The sequence below is a fragment of the Lampetra planeri genome, chromosome 5, assembly GCF_965212315.1.
Source record: "Lampetra planeri chromosome 5, kcLamPlan1.2.h2, whole genome shotgun sequence".
NCBI lineage: Eukaryota > Metazoa > Chordata > Hyperoartia > Petromyzontiformes > Petromyzontidae > Lampetra > Lampetra planeri.
The window spans coordinates 20,498,432-20,512,362 of NC_136111.1; the positions used below are offsets into that span (position 1 = coordinate 20,498,432).

At 45.6% G+C, this 13,931-nt stretch overlaps 1 protein-coding gene across 4 annotated transcripts in view; it reads left to right on the top strand.

The window, feature by feature from the left end:
* The window catches only part of RBFOX3 (RNA binding fox-1 homolog 3), a 305,378-nt gene that overhangs the window by 154,011 nt on the left and 137,436 nt on the right, over positions 1-13,931 (top strand). For all 4 annotated transcript variants that reach the window (XM_078594966.1, XM_078594967.1, XM_078594964.1 and 1 more), the window contains exon 3: positions 475-522. In XM_078594966.1, the coding sequence (XP_078451092.1) occupies positions 475-522 (48 nt within the window). The remainder of the gene's footprint in view (positions 1-474; positions 523-13,931) is intronic.

Consider the following 13,931-nt stretch of genomic DNA (forward strand, 5'->3'; position numbering starts at 1 on the left):
TGTATACCTGCGATAATCTTTGAAGGTTGCGTCGACATGACCAAAGTGAAAATCTGCAAGAGGGGCAGGTTTGAGGACCTTTTTTTTTTGGGGTGGGGGGGGTAAAACCGAAACTTCACTTGAATGGAGACTAAAGTTTAGCACTGTGGTCGTGACGAGCTACAGAGCGGCGCCGCGTGGAGATGGATCAGTGAAATCATCTCGTGCGCAGGAGCTGGAGTGGATGGAATTCCGTCGCTCAGCAAGACGCGTGAGAGATGGCGACTGCTTGGCTGGGGGTGGCAGGGCAGACGTGGGGGAGGGGTGGGGGTGGTAGGGGAACACCTTCATCCAGCAGTGGGTAGATCACGGCTGATCCGATGGCAATGCGTATGAGTGGGAACGGCTGTTGATTTTGACGCTTCCAACGTGAACCGCAGGCAACGTTTAAAAGCTCCCGCCCCCCCCCCCCCCGTTTTCTCGTCATTCTCGCAGAACTCGAAGGTTGACTGCAGCAGTTGTACGGGGAAAGAAGACAGCGAGGTGAGGGCACAGTACCGCGTCACATCGGATGTCCAAACAAAGAGCACCGAGGTTGGGAAATGACACACGCGGAACATCGATGCATATCTGTCTGTGGATGTACTTATTTTCAATCGCTGGGTGCAGATGATGAGATTTTTTTCTTTCTTTGAATGAGCTATGCACGTTTGCTTTGACGTTACGTAGGGGTTTGTTGAGACACATAAAAACAAATTTGGAGCGTTTCAGCTGTTGAGTCAGTTTAACGCGCAGGCTTTTGCGACCAATATGATCCATAATATAGGTTTTTTGGGGGGGGGGGGGGTTAGCTGTTGAGTGCTTGGGAATACTGCCTTTGTTACGAGACAATAAGTTATAGCCCTATGTTTATCTACTGCTAGATAAATGTCCTCGGCACACCACGTCGGTGGTCGGGATTAATTGAGCGTGCTTCAAAATTCGGGCTGCTTGTGGGTTGACGGCCGGCTTAGGATGAAAGGGTGTGGGAGGAGCTAACAGGAACGGCTACAGTTCTGATCATTAATTATCCTGGGCCAGGAATCTAACTTGGGTTGAGTGGTGCACTCTGCACTGCACTGGCTACTGCACCGCCGCCCCAACTCCATTCATCTCCTTCATCGCCAAAAATACATTTGAAGCACATTTCTGTTTCCGTTTTAATGTTACTTCATTTTAAATATTGTTTTGTTTTTAAACTACATTGGGGGTGGCGGGGGGGGTAACGCAAATAAACGACGTGTTTGAACACTGGTAATTGTGTCGTAAATAATGAGGACAGCTGTACAATCGGAAGTGTTTACTTTATCGGTGAAGAGGTGTGTACTGATCGTTTGGAGCCTTCTCTCAAGGTCACGTCCCAATCAATCGAGTGTTATTAATTTTTCTAAGCAGCAGCAACAGCAGCCTGCTTTTTATGGGAATGTTGTTGGTGTGATGATATGACATAATGCTACGGCTCTGAACCTGGAGGAAGCTCATAACATCCATGCAACGATGATACACCGCCAATGTTATGAGTATATGTCAAATGGACGTACATATTATTTGATTTACCATCGTGTTTTGCTCCGTATACGTCATCTGGATAAGTTAATTGAATTGAATGTTATCTTCATTTTGAGAGTGATTTGCACGATGACCTGAATGGGAAACATTAAGCAAGTATTTATTTGACATCCCTGTAGTATAAATCATTTTATTCAATTCGTGTATCGCTTAATATCGTCCTCAATCCAAAAATGCGCATGTGAAATCGTTTGAGAACGAAATTGAAATGAAATAGAGATAACCCTTACCTAATATTAGGTTTCGTTTTTTTTCTAATTATATTTTCGAGTGATAAACCAGTAACACAAATTGATCATTGATAAACTAACTAAAATGTTTTCATTATTTTACCAGGTAAGGCCCACTGAGCTATGTAGCTCTTTTTCAGAAGCGACCTGGTCACATATGGTAGCCAAAAGGAAGGGGCTTATCACATGGGAATATATAGCAGCCAAATACTCTAAACGCATGCTTTTTTAAACGTGAAGGGAAACAACCGGGGGAACTGGGGACAAATCCACGCAACCACGGGGAGAACATGCACACTCAAAATATGAAAGCCTGTATACCAGGCGAGATAGTTAACATCTCACCACTGCACCGCCGTTGCTAGGGGCCACAATACTGTAATAAGACAGTTTCTATCCGGACTTTGCAGCAAGAGTGTGTTTTCTAAAAATACAAGCCCGGCGTAATTGTGTGTTGATTTTCAGTTCAATCTCTCGTCCTATATTGTTGAGGTTTAAATGGATATGTTTTCAACACATACTTTAACAATTAATTATCCCCTCCACCCCTGCCATCCCCACTTTGATATTTGGAAGCAAACATATACAGTGTGTAACATTTGTAAACGCCTACAGGTGTTGTGTTGAAGAAGACGGTTGCCGTGTCGTGTTTTTAAAGCACTTGTTTGCATGCCCAACACGATTGGCTCTGTTTTGATTCCGTGGGAAACTACGTCATTGCGTTGTTGCTGAATTGTGTTTGGAGCCATTTCATCTCCGGTGTTTGCAGTGATACGTTTCCTTTGTGCGCCGCGGGTGCAAGTGGATGCGTACGGCTTGTTGTGCTTGGTGGATAACATCGAGTGATTAAAAGAGAAACAAAAAAGCAGAGACAACCAAATCATTTTGGATGGCCGGCGAAGACAGGATGAAAAGTAATCCAAAACAAAAGTGCTGATAAACAGTGGGTGTTGACAGTGAAAAGCAGCCACGTCAGTGGCCCATAAATTTCACTGCTCCTTCCTTCATCGCTATCCGTCGGTGCATCTGCCCAATCTGAAATACATCGCACAAAACTTTTTACCTGTGGTTTTACTTTCAGCTTCGTGTTGTAATTTATACCATAGTCATCTGCCCTGTAAGATAGGCCCTTGAAATACGGGCGGCCGAACGCGGTGAAAATGGATGTCATGAGTCTCTCTCTCCGCCTGGCCACGATATTGCCTGCTGGATGACCTATGAGGTCATCACGTCGATCTCTTTACAATATAGTGCAGCACTCCTGAAGTTGTGAAGATGGTTGATGGCTGGTGAGAGAACCTTGGGTGCTGTGGAGGTAGCGGCGGCGGCGGCGGCAGTGGCAGCATCTGTATTGCCCCCCTTGCATGTGTGGGTCTTCTCTGGGTGCTCCGGGTTCCCCCGGTGGCTAGGAGATATATACAGCCTAATGCCTGTATATTTGAAGTTTGCATGTTTTTTTTCTGTGGTCGCATGGATTTTTCTTCGGCTGCTATTAATGCCCACGTGATAAGACGCTTCGTTGGACTACCATTCGTGGCCAGGTCGCTTTGTCCAAAAAAGCTGTATGGCTCAGTGGGCCTTACCTGGTATAAATACAAAAAAAATAGTTTTGGTATTGAGCCGATCCCGGAGAGGTATGATTCCTGGCGTATCGGCATGGGACCATTGGCACAATTCACTCATTTTTCCTGTGTGTTGGCTTGGAATTAAAACGTTGTGTTTCACATAACCGCGTGCCAGCATCGCTATGAAAAGCGTAAGGATTGCACAATGTTTAAGGTCGGTTTGGTCCCGTGCAGTGTACAGTGTTGCTTCGTTTTACTTTAATTGATGTGCTACGTAGACGTTTGCTGGAGACAACAAATCTGTTGTGATGCGATTTTCATTGCAAGCATCTACATGTCATCTTAAATCGTGGGATTAACTACGGTACCACTTCAAAATCCTTCAACCTATCGAGCGACGGAGAGATTTTATCCCAAGTGTCACGCAATTGATCGTCTGAAAGGAGATGGAATCCTATTATAATTTAGAACATTTTTCTATTCAACACTGCCATGCTTGATAAGCATCTGTGTTTCGGCAATGTACTCGCGGTACATCTGTTGACGATTCGGTGATGTTAAGTTGTTTTATTTGGATTTGGCGCTGCTTGTATATTCAGTTTTAGGAAGACATTTTTTTTTTGCAAAACGGCCAACAAATAGGTTATTGCTGACACCCCTTGATCCCAGCAAAGTTGTAAAATTGCTGATGTGGGTTTTGTTGACTGTAGGATCAGCAGTTTGTAAATAAGTGCACACCAGCTGTTGTCTGAAAAGGTGTTTGTGCATGTGCGTGCGCACGTGTGAATGAGTGTGTGTCTCGAAGGCAAAATGGTGATCTTTGTCTTTGGTGTATGTGTGTATGCGCGTGTGTGTGCACGTGTGTATGCGCGTGTGTGTGCACGTGTGTATGCGCGTGTGTGTCCTGTGGGGAGCGGTAGTGCAGCGGTTAGCGCGCTGTGCTAGGAACCCGGGCGACCCGAGTTTGATTCTCGCTCACGGTCAACACCAGTGACGACTATTTGAACTGGTTCTGGGCCTCCCCCAGGTCGACTTAGCCACAAATGAGTACGTGGTGCGGTGTATAAACATCACCGCAAGGGAGACAAAGGCGGCCGGGCGTGGTGCTGGCCACCCACCTCCTCTTGTACCATTTTGGCCTTCAAAGGTGCACACTAACAGCACTTGCTCCAACAGTCTGTTAAGAATATGCGGGGGATCTTTGTCTTTGTCCTGGGCACCATGCCCAGCCGCCTTTGTCTCGCCACTGGCTACCCACCCCCTTGTGTGCCATGCTGGCTTTCATAGATGCTCGCTAACAGAACTTGCCCCAATAGTGTGTGTAAGGCTACATGGGGGATCTTTGGCTTTGTGCCGAAAGGATGAGTAGTGTACGTAAAGGTTCGTGTGCCCGTTTGAGCTCTGTAAATGTCTCCAGATCCATTCCAACCTTCTGCGCTATATGTTTTTGCTAACCTTCGAAACGAAAATATATATTTAAAATTGGGACCAATCATGTTGCTTTAGCGTGTGAAGCTCATCGCTCTGATTAATCTAATACCCCCCTTCCCCCCATAACATTCCTCCACTCTGTTGCCACGTTGCTTAAGTTGGTGGGGTTTCATAGTGAAATTGAAGCTTGGTCCATATTCATCTTGGCCCGTGTATATATGGAAGTGATTCGTACTGGATTAGTTTTATTTCTACTGTTCACATTTTTTTTATCCTTTTCCACACAATTTCATTCAATTTTGTTGTCAGCCGTCATGTTGTGAGACAAACTTGGATCTCTCGCAGAGTAATGCAGCACCTTCGCGTTTGACAACATCCCGCGGAAGACGCGGACATCACAGAGCTAATTCTAAGATCCCGCAAGTGAGCTCTGGCCCACACGGTAGAGGGCATCACTTCCCTCCAACGTTGTTCTGCATATGCGGCTTGTGTAAAAGCCGGTGTTTAATTCTCAGAGATGGAATTCAGCAAAATTCAGCGCAGTCTTGGGTGACTGGGCTGAGACCATCAACTCCGTGTGGTCGTTATCATAATTGGCCGCCTGGATTCAAACCCAGCGGTTCCATTCCCTTGCTCTGACCTCTGAGCCACCCAGCCACCTCTGTTGGATTTTTTTGTTAAGCTGGTAATATTTGTTTACTGAGGAAGACTGCACTGATGCATGCGATGTCATGTATATTCATTGTTGCGAACATCCAAGGTCATTTTAAAATCTGCCAAGGAAATTTCAGATTACGTTCACAATGCAACGCCTTGCAGTGTCCCGCACAGTCAGATGTGGGAATGCTGTATCAACAGTCTTGGAGTGGTTCTGCATAATTCCCAGGGAATTACACTTGTCTGTGAGAAACTGATGGGGTGGGGTTTGTAATACTTCATGTAAACACCATACTATAATACATTCCCTCACGCCAACTATACATTGGGAAAAAAATCCATTTGGATTACCCTGTGCTGAGATTCAACCCATCTTAACCTGCTGTACATTGATGCTCCCAGCACTGGAAGCAGCTGTCATGTCTAGAATACCCACGTTAATCAACAAAACTGATATCTCACGGGCAAACATGGTTGCTGTTCTTGTTTTATTTGTCGACGGTACTGGTCAGGATGCAGGGGAAGCAGACCTCACTGTCTGGTCACCGGGAGCCATTGCTTTCTCCGCATGTTATTTCCAAAGCCATTGAACTGTTTATTAAATTCATTTTGGACCTTGAGGGGCATATGTGCCCTCTAAAGCAAGGGAACTGGCCTGGCACTGATGCTTATTAGGCCCAATTATATTTATTTATATATTTTCCTCTGCGGTTTTCTCTCCTCCTCCTCTCTCGTTCCTCCGTGCCACATTTGCACAACAGCTGCACCCCGGCGTAACATTTGTTGTAGATTTGCACGGCCCAGCGCCTGGCATTGGATTACTGCCACCACTGGCCACGGCGTTTGAAGTGTACTTTATGAGGTCTTTGCGATTCCAAGCCGCACCCCCCCCCGCTCGTCCTGCTCATTCCCTTCCCCCCATCATCCCCCCACCACCACCACTGCCTCCTCCTCCACAAATCCACATCATCATCGAGACCTCCTCTGCCACACCCACCCGCTGCCAACTCTTATCCCCCATCTTTCCTCCCAAACATCTTTCAGTCCAGCTAAAAAAGAAAGGAGGACCAAGAAAATAAACTTAGCACGAGCAAAGGAGGATTTTGAGGAGGTGCGTGGGGGTATCGGTCGCTTTCTCTGCACTCCCAAGTGCCGCTCAAAGTCACCATCTCAAGCTCCTCGCGATTACAACGCTGGACCTGCCCGGGATCGAGAGCAAGAAAGGGTGCGTCTGCCGGTGTCTTATTTATTTATTTTCGAGCTTTGCTTTCACGGAGGTGTTTCTTCACATTCTTTTTTTTTTGGGGCTTTTTTCGTTTAAAATGAGAGCCTCCCGCTCGGAAATTCTGTCTGCTTCGTAGACCCTCATTTGTCTTCGCCGGCAAGTAGCAGCTGATCACGTGCCCCCCGGTGGGGGGGGGGCGTTTGCGACAGTCTTGCTCTGTTACTTTGGCACGCGAAGTGAGAATACTCGGCGTCGTTGCTTACCGACGGAAAATCCACGTGGGGGGTGGGGGGGATTGCTTCTCCTAAAAGTATATTTAGCACGGAGTCTTCCTAAATTTATTTTTTTGTTGTTGCATCAACTCGGTCCTGGGAAAGTGTCCTTTGTTAGTTCGTTGCTCGTTGAGACACCTCTGGTTGGTGACTTTATTAACACTCTGAAGGATTGCTACTTAGAATCGGCCATTGCGCAATGTGTCATGCGCGCGGGCGGGCGCGCGCGTGTGCGTGCGTGAGTCGATAACTATGAATACTGCAGGTCTCTTCTTCGAAGGGCTTCACAGTATTCGTCAATATTTTTTCGATTTAAAGCTTTCGTGACTGCAGGGATTCATCTTCTTGGTTCTTTCGGTAAAGTCACGTAGAAGGGAAGTAATACAATAATAAAAATAAAACATAATAAAAATAATTCTCACGACGTTTCGGCCACAACGCAAGCAGCCGTCCTCAGGTGAATACCAGGTCTGTCGGGGAGACAGCGTCTGAATGAAACACCACCATGGTGGTGTTTCATTCAGACGCTGTCTCCGGCTGCTTGCGTTGTGGCCGAAACGTCGTGAGAATTATTTTTATTATGTTTAATTTTTATTATTTTATTACTTCCCTTCTACGTGACTTTACCGAAAGAACCAAGAAGGAGTATTCGTCAGTGTCAGAACGAGGATGGCTCCGGTTCCGACGAGTTAGCCGCTGTAGAGGAACAGCGCCGCCTGGCGTCTAAAACGACAAACACGCCCCCACCCCCCCCCCCCCCCTTTGTCGACGGACAAACAACTTGAGCTTCGAATAACGCGGACTGGAAAGCATTGCAGTGGCAGACTGGGAAGCGATGCTCGCTTTGGAGTGCAAGTGTTGGTGATGGCCTCGCTGTCGTAGACAAGCGAGTGCGAGCGCTCTTACATTCAAAATGAGCTGGCACCTGTGTTTGGCATTCAGCTCTTGTGTAACTGCACTCTCTGCGCGCTCCAGGTACATGGAATATGAATCGCCGGCAGCCTATTTATTTAACGTGCTCGACAGATTTACTCGAGTGGCAGTGTTGCATTCCAGAAAGAGAAATTGTTTAAGGATCCTGACATGTGATGTTGGGGAGTAGCCCATTCGGAGGCCTATCGTTTCCCAATGGTGAAACCTGAAATCCTACATTTTAAAATGACCTACAATTAAATTGCAAAATAATAGTGATAAATATCCCTATGCAGTTACGAATACCAACAGTGACTCCTTTGGTCAAAAGAGATAACATATGCTAATTGGCTGTCTGGTTAAACGTTTGTGACAAATTAATTATATATATACTACCTAAACACAGATTTGGTATGATGAATGTAACATAAATAAATCATGAATAATAAAATGTAATTCATTGCATTGCACGGCAGAAAAAAAAATGACTCTCAGCCATTGGACCTAATCCATGTCTGTCCCACAGTTAAAAAATGTGGAGCCATTGACTGTATCTTGTTTTCATTTACTCTGACACGGTGTCCTTGTGACCAATATCGTATGCATGCAGTGGGCTCTGAAAAGTAATCATCATTGTGCCGCTAAGCTGCATCCTTCGGAGAGCCCTCTAAGCCTGTCCCGCTTGCATGCAGCCTTAACGACCCCATAATTCTGTGCAACAAAAAAAAATGTATATTCGTGTGCACTGTGTCATGGTCAAATTAACCGCTTGCTATTAAAGGTCACATTGCCCAAAAATAGTCGGGGTATTTTTGTTGCGTGTCGTGATGTATATGCGGCTTCATAACGTACTGCATTGAAAGAGAATAAACGATGAAACGTATAATTTTCAAATACTGTGGTGAAGAGAGCAGTTTTTTTCATTCCAATGCAGTTTAACTGTTGTATCTATACTAAACATTCATTATTTTTAATTAATGTGCCTGTCTAGCAGGGGACAACGAATGCCCTGAAAACATAAATGTTCACAATTGTGTTTATGTATAGTGTGGCATTCTGCAGCCCTTTTAATTGTATTTCATGTCTATTTTTACTTTTTTTATTATTGAGAGCCCACTGAGAGTCTGTGTTGACTTAAGTGTTGTGTGTTTATCTATATTCATATTTAGACACTGCAAATATTTTTTCCCCTCCAAAGTAGTTCGAAGTCTTTGAAAATATGAATGAGTTCAGGCTGACACTAAGCACACAGTGGATTTCTGTTGAAAATTTATATCACCGGGTAATTAATGTCCACTTTACAGCAGGTGTAATGTTTCGAATCATTGGTTAACCATTGGACTATAACCATTATATTTTCAACAATTGTGCAGCTCTTGTCAAATATGTGAACGTATCATAATTGTTCATTGCAAAGGCATTTTTTTAATACATACATTGGATTTCAATGGGTATTTTTTTGTAAAAACTCGAAGTGAACATATACTCATCTGTGTGGCTTCACGTAAAGAAATTTCTCGGTGTGGCCTTGAATTAGATTCCTTTGGCCAGTTCTACCACACTACCTGCAGATGTCAGCATCCTCATGTATGTCGAGCAGCCTCTTTGCCTTCATAAGGCAGCCCTCGCAATGGCAGCCATTGAATCGTTGGATTTAGGAGTCGAAAAGTTACGGGGGCGGAGGACGGCTTGCCACGTTTGGCCTGATTGATCGCACCGTGACGGCAATGAATTGGCAAGGCGAGTCAGAAAGAGAGCGGCGGAGGGGGGGGGAGAGAAAAAATACAGCCTGCGACGAGGCGTGTGCAGGATTGCATCATGTAAGAATGCACATGAAGGGTGTCAATAGCGTGTATCTGCTGTTCCGGTGAAATATCGCTGGCGGAGCGACAGTGGGTTTCTTCTCCATGCAATCTCATACCGTAATGGCCCGCTTGGCTCCATGTGTTGCCTTTATGGCTTCGGGATATGGCTGATTCCGACTGCGAACTACATATGGGTGCCATATACCCGAGTTATGGCGAGATTTTGGCGCTGATTTATGTGAGCCTCCGGCTGGAATTTCAACGTGGCAGTGCCTTTTTTTTCTCTCTCTCTCTCGAGTTTTGCTCTTTGTTTTAAGGGGAAAACTTTTTTCGGGGGAAAAAAAATCGTTACGTCCGTGTAAATGTACACACTTTTAATTCCGTTGCTGTTAGCAAGCGAATTAATTCCACCGTTGTGCCGGGAGGCTCATATTTGCGGGAGCAGACGGAGGTATGAGTTTGCGCGGGAGGAGAGAAAGCAAAGTGAACATCATGGCAACTGTACTCACGCCACTCTGCCATCTGATTAACGAGTCTCTGGGGCCTTAAAATTTACACCCATACGCTGTTAAAACCTGGCTACTGCCATTAGCGGATAGCGCTGAATCGGCAGCTTATCAGTTAATGCAACTGCCCTTTCTGCCTCCTCTGTCCAATGATGCTGAGCTGCACAACAGTGCACTGCAATAACATAGATGACGTCAAAATAATTTCATATATAACATGAAATAATATAGATGACGTCAAAATAAGTCCACTGCCATCACTTGGCAATGCCTGGTTTTTATTGGCGTTTCCCATATAATCTTCAGTGGAAATTAAAATACCGGATTGTGTGAGCGTCCACTCTCTATATTTATTTATATTTCACGGACATTACGAGCAGTGATGTTGAATCACTGGCGAAAAAAATACCTTTACCACTGTAAAGGTATAATGAACATAACTGCATGGCCTTAATCGCGTCATAATGTTGATGCCAGTTCACCACGATGAAAACGCTTTGTCTTTTTGTTTTGCTTGGAGAAATTTTTTTTTGCTTCTTGGGAAACCGATGTCTTCCATAATAGAGTTTTTTTTGGGTTAGATCGCGTACATATAAAAATGTAAACTTAATTTGGAGCTTTCGTGACTGCAGGAATTATTCTTTGGTTCTTTCGGTAAAGTCACGTATAAAGATAAAATAATAAATTTATACGTGAATTTACCGAAAGAACCAAAGTATAAAAATGTAGTGTCGTTAAAACCCGCCACCACCCGACACAGCCAACTAGTAAGGGTTGTCACTTAAACATAAAGTGGCCAATTCGTCACTAGTACAGCACACCGGTGTGTTGGAGAGCCAAGCCACAAGATTTACAATCCACGTACGACGTTTTGCCAGTAATTACAACCAGCTTCATCAGGCGACAGCCAGATTTGTGGAGAAGTCCACCTGTTTCGTTCCTTATAACGAGGCGTAGATGTGCTGTACTAGTGACGAATTGGCATGTTCTGTTTACGTGACAACCGTTACGACTTGGCTGTCGGGTTTTAACGACACATTTATATATTTACGCGATCTAACCCAAAAACAACTCTATTATGGAAAACCGATGATATATTTTTGTCACAGCAAGTGAAGAGTGAGCTTTAACAACGTGCAATCTAACTGGTATTGGCCGCGTTATCCCAATGCTGAAAGTTTGCCTGCAGAATGACTCAATGGGGTTGGCATACAGCGGTGGCGACGGCACCATCGCCCCCTGCTGAGAAAACCAGACAGGACCCTCCTGAAAATAGACTCCTGGGATTCGGTTGAGGCGTTTCCTTGGTGACCCGTGGTGTAAAATAATCATAATTTTTTTTAAACTAATGGCGATACGCATTAATCGCTACTCTTTTTAGAGATTTTCAAATTGATCCCGTATTAATGTTAAAGAAAAGTAAATTTCGATGTAAAGCTTTCGTGACTGCAGGGATTCATCTTCTTGGTTCTTTCGGTAAAGTCACGTAGAATGGAAATAAGAAAGTAATAAAAATACAAATTATAAAGTAATTATTTTATTATTTCCATTCTACGTGACTTTACCGAAAGAACCAAGAAGAAAAAATAAAAGTAATTTGACTTACGGAAACAAATATTTGACTTGTCATTTTACGTCGTCTGGCCATGACGATGCATTGACTTGTTTTATTCCGGAGACATCCATTCAGCAACATTCTTAACAAAATATCTACGTTTCATTGTATAACATGATCGCTTCAGCCATTGCCCATCCACTGCTTGATGAAGGCCTCCCCAAACCACCTCTCTCTCCCACGATCCTTCCCCCGCACCTCCGATTAGCACGCTTGGTTACTTTCGGTGCGAAGGAAGTCCAACATACATACGTAATAATTCACCTAGCACCTGCATGCGAAATTATTTCATCACTCAGTCTCATCGGGAGATGGCCACTCGGATGCATTCCATTCCTTGACTGCCAATATGTTGTTACTAGCTTGTTTGCCCGTCCTAGGACGGAAGCTGTAATATTTACGAAAAAATTGAGCAGAGTATAATTCTATCTTGTGTCAATTTAATGGCAGCGAATCTTGCACGAAAGCATGTCGTCAAACACTTCACTGCATTTCACTGTAGCGCTGTATTAATGGCACTGATTCTGGCACAAAACGAAGTCATAAAACACCTCACTTCATGTCACTGTAGCACTGTATATAACTGACCTTCAATTTGTTCCAATTCACTGCTCTGAAACTTTATTCTTTTCTGCTTTCAGTCGCTGGGGTTAAAATAAACTGGAATTCGATACAATATCTAGAAAATCACCGAGAAATGTCTATTTAAGTATAATGTAGAAGCATAAATTAGACTTACCTTTCGTCTCAAGTGCTGAAGAAATAAATAAAGACACCAAATCGACTTTTTTGCTACGTAGAATTATTTATTAGATTCACTTTCAATAAAGAAACGTCAAACTTAAAGCGAATTTGCGGTAAAAAAAATGTTTCCGCTCGACCTTCTTCTGCGTGTGTGTAAAAATCCACCCGCTCATGAATATTCATGACGGGGGGTGCGGCAGTGACGTCACGCGCGTTACACACAAACAAACATTCTTGGCTCATTACGGTAGTAAATCCTTGACCATCTTTCACCATCCATCCCATCCCAGCGACGCGTCCGTTCCAAGTCCACCGGTCAGAGTAACCGGCACGCATTCTCCACTGCAATGGCAAGCGCGCATCTCTCCCACGCTTCGTGCACATACACCGTGTATAAGTATTCTCATACAACCGCGGGACATCCTGTGTTATTACCTGCCCAGGTCACACATAATTTGCCAATCTCTTCCCTTCAAGCGCCTCAGCTGTGGCAGAGCTCCCATCGTCGTCATCTTCCCACCTCCCCACGCCGGTCCTCCTGCACACCCGGGGCCGGTGGACACTGCGTTCCCGCGCGCCCTCCTATGCGCACGGAGCGGCACGTGCCGCCTCTTCACGTGCGACCCTGTTGATCTGATCACACGCTGCATCCCCCCACCCCACCACCTGCCGCGCCCTGCAGCAAGCAGTAGCGGTACCCACTTCCCTCCCCCACCCACCCTGCCAACTCACCCACCCACCCCCACTCACTCCGCCCTCTCCACTCCCTCGCTCGAGCGTCGGATCCAGCGGGATTGCCGGTGCGTTCACTGAGGTGGTAGTGGGGGGGGTGGGGGAAGTGACTGGACATGCCCCCCCCCTCTCGAACACCGCCCCACGTACTCGTCATCCCCCCCCCGCCCGCCTCCCCCCATCCTCCTCCCTCCCCCCTCATCCTCCTCCTCTTCCCCACGGGGCCCCGTGTGGAGCCCTCGAGCTGATAATGAGCTTACAACGAGCACTTTGTCGTCACTCCTGTGAATGTGCAGCCCAACACTCGCCCGGCTGAGCAGCAGATTACCCGATGTACTCACGGGCACAAGTGCGGCTGTCTGCTGGAGCACAGACGCAATGCCCCGGCGTTGAGGAGGAGGAGGGGGTGGATGTTGAGTGGATAACGCGCCCGATAAACAGGGTTAAGTGTGTGGCAAGCGAGTGAGAACCCCCCACCCCGCACCTTTTGTTTTGAACGATGACCTTTTAAGACCTTTCATTCCGTTGTCGCCCTCTCCATTGCTCTCTGGGTCGTAATTTTGCCTCTGCATGCATCGTTGTTTTTGTACATCCCGGCGCCCTGAGAAATTAGCCCGCTTGTTGTATGATTATTAAGTGATGGAACGGCG